The 2,709-nt window shown below is 42.7% G+C and overlaps 1 protein-coding gene across 2 annotated transcripts in view; it reads right to left on the bottom strand.

Moving 5' to 3' along the window:
• Window positions 1-2,709, bottom strand: part of eef1da (eukaryotic translation elongation factor 1 delta a (guanine nucleotide exchange protein)) — a 10,542-nt gene that overhangs the window by 3,332 nt on the left and 4,501 nt on the right. For both annotated transcript variants that reach the window (XM_036216210.1, XM_024273433.2), the window contains one exon: window positions 1,334-1,460. In XM_036216210.1, the coding sequence (XP_036072103.1) occupies window positions 1,334-1,460 (127 nt within the window). The remainder of the gene's footprint in view (window positions 1-1,333; window positions 1,461-2,709) is intronic.

The raw sequence follows: 2,709 nt of genomic DNA, 5'->3' as shown, positions 1-2,709 counted from the left end.
ACTCGACGGCGCACGCGACTATGTCCCGTTGTTTGTCACGTGACTTCCAAACAGGAAAAACACACCGGGGAGGAGGAGGAGGGGGGGGGAGCAGCAGCTCGGATTTAAAGTCACAGCTGTCAACAAGCTGTTGCCTTCTCGCTCTTGCAGCTTTTCGTAGAAGATCGCGATATAACGATCTCTTAAAAATGACAGATCGTCAGCTTTGGATATCGTACACGGTTTTTTATCGTCATATCGCCCAGCCCTAGATCAAACGTAACATTATCTTATTTAAGGTTGTTGAGTTCAGGAACATTTTTCCCTTTTGATGCTGTGAAAGATTTCTGATTATCAAATGAAATATTTTTCACGTCAGAATTTTTTTTGTTCTCAATAAAAGTTAAACAAGTTTACTGATCTGGTCTTTACCTAAAAAGTAATATTGGTCCAGTCTAGTGTCTTGTAGTACAGAGAAACATCTGGGATCCATTGATAGTCGTTTCATAATTGAATCGTTGCTTCCTGTATCGTAAGTGGGAAAATGTCAAGTTTTACTGGATATTATTTACAATCGAAGTTTAAAACGGTTGACAAGAAAACTATGGTGAACGAGCATTCTAGTAGTGTGTAAACGCATCACTCAGGGATGAATCAGTGAGACGTGAAAAGAGTCTCACAATAGATTCGTGCGTAACTGATGTGCTGTGTGTGCGTAGGTGACTCGTGCGTATTTTTTAAAGATTTTGTGTAATTAGTTTCAGGCTGTTGTCATTTTAATTTGTGCGTGTGTAACTTGTATTTTGTATGTACTTTAATTTTGTAATTTTTTTACTTTTGCAAAAAAATATATTATATGAATTACATATCAAGAAACACACACACACACACAAATCCAAAGCTATGCACGAATCAAGAATACACACACAAAGATTCTAGTTCACGCACAAATCAGTGAGTCCATTTTCTCTCCATACAAATCTCTTCCTCAGAGTTTCTAAACCCGTCCTCTACTTTCTCTGTAACCTCTGAAGAATACAGAAAACAATTGAAAATGTGTTTTTATTTGGTTCAGCACTTTAGTTTTAGGAACTGCAGACTCTAATCTCTCAGTGGAGGAACTCCCTCAACTGCTGCCAGGAGGACTGAGAAGCAGAGACAGCTGATCAAACACTTGACCCTTCTCACTACAAGCCACTTCTAAATCGAGTGTCTTGACTCACATGAACACAGTTGTCCCGGACGGCTCAGCGCCGCCGCCCGAACCAACAGAAAGACAGCTCCAGGAAATTCATGTCGCATCAAACGATGTGATTTCAGATCAAATTGGAGGTTTCTGGTGGTCATTTCGTACTTGTTGTTGCTGCTGAGTGGCCGGGCCGTTGACTCCCTCATAGAAATGTTTCTCCGCCTCATCGTAGCGATGTTTGTCAAACCAGACGTTCTCCGTGGCGAGGCCTTGAAGTCCACTCATGCTGGTGCTGTGGAGAACACGGTGAGGAGTCAAACAAAACCGTTTCCATCATTTAAAAACCAAGAGACAAATCCAGGAACCACATGCAACCATGGAACAGGGGTCCCCAAACTACGGCCCGCGGGCCGGATGGGGCCGCCTCCACATTTGGCCCGGCCCCTACGCAGAAACATATCTTTTTTGCATCTGGCGGTTACTAAGGATTTTTAGGCTGTTTTGGAGTTCAGCTAATATTTCAGCCTTACACTAGCCATTTTGGCTAAATTGAGATATTTTTTCTGTTTTTTTGGGCTAATATTTGGCATTTAGCTAATATTTTAGCTAGTTGTCAACTTCAGCATTTTCAGCTATTAGTGCAAGTGTTTTCAGCTATCAATTTCAGCATCTTCAGGTATCAGTACTAACATAGGTGGCCAAATTCAGCTTACAGCATTCACACTAGCATTATCACAGGTAATGCCATACATCTAGTTTTTAAAAGGTTTTAGTATTACTTTTTTACAATGAAGATTACAGAAGTGAATTATGTAAAATTTGGCTAAATGAGGCTTTCTGGAAAACCAAAAAAGTTTACGTTTGGGCTCTAATTGTTTTGACTTTTTCTGTTAGCCCACAAACCAACCCCGGGCCCCCCATCAGAGAAGAAAACAGTTATGTGGCCCTCAGAAGAAAAAGTTTGGGGACCCCAGACATAGAGGATGTGAGTAGCTTCATTAGATGCTCAAAGTTATGACAAACTGCTCAAAACTTGCAAACATGCAGTAGATTTGTTCACACGCATGCTTTGCCTTCCACTGACTTGCTGGTGTGCTCCAGCATCGGCCCAACAAGAGACATGCCTCGTCTGCAAACGGTGGATCACCAAACAAAAGGTTGCCTTAGCAAAAGCAGAGACCTCCATTGCTTTTGTTCTCCAAAAACGTATCAAAAGAGCTGACCGGTTTCCCCACAGACACTGCCGCATATCACTTATGTGAGACAGCGCCATTCCTACCAACAAAACTCCAAACTTTTAACACAAGCTTGCATTATCCAAAAAAAGGGCCAAAAATGTCGCAGACAGACATAGATGCCAGTTAAATTCCCAAACACACATCATCTCTTTCCCATTCCTCAAGTCAAAGGTGCCACACTTGTCCAACCTGGGCTTGGTTTTCGTCTCGGACAGGCCTCTCTTCCTCGCGTGCGGCCCTTTGCTGCCCTTGCCTCCTTGATCGGACTCAGAGGAGGTGCGGTGGCGTCCTCCGCTGAGGTGG

The sequence above is a fragment of the Oryzias melastigma genome, linkage group LG17, assembly GCF_002922805.2.
Source record: "Oryzias melastigma strain HK-1 linkage group LG17, ASM292280v2, whole genome shotgun sequence".
NCBI classification, from domain to species: Eukaryota; Metazoa; Chordata; class Actinopteri; order Beloniformes; family Adrianichthyidae; genus Oryzias; species Oryzias melastigma.
The sequence above is the reverse complement of the archived record's forward strand: the minus strand, read 5'-3'. Positions and strand labels throughout refer to the sequence as shown.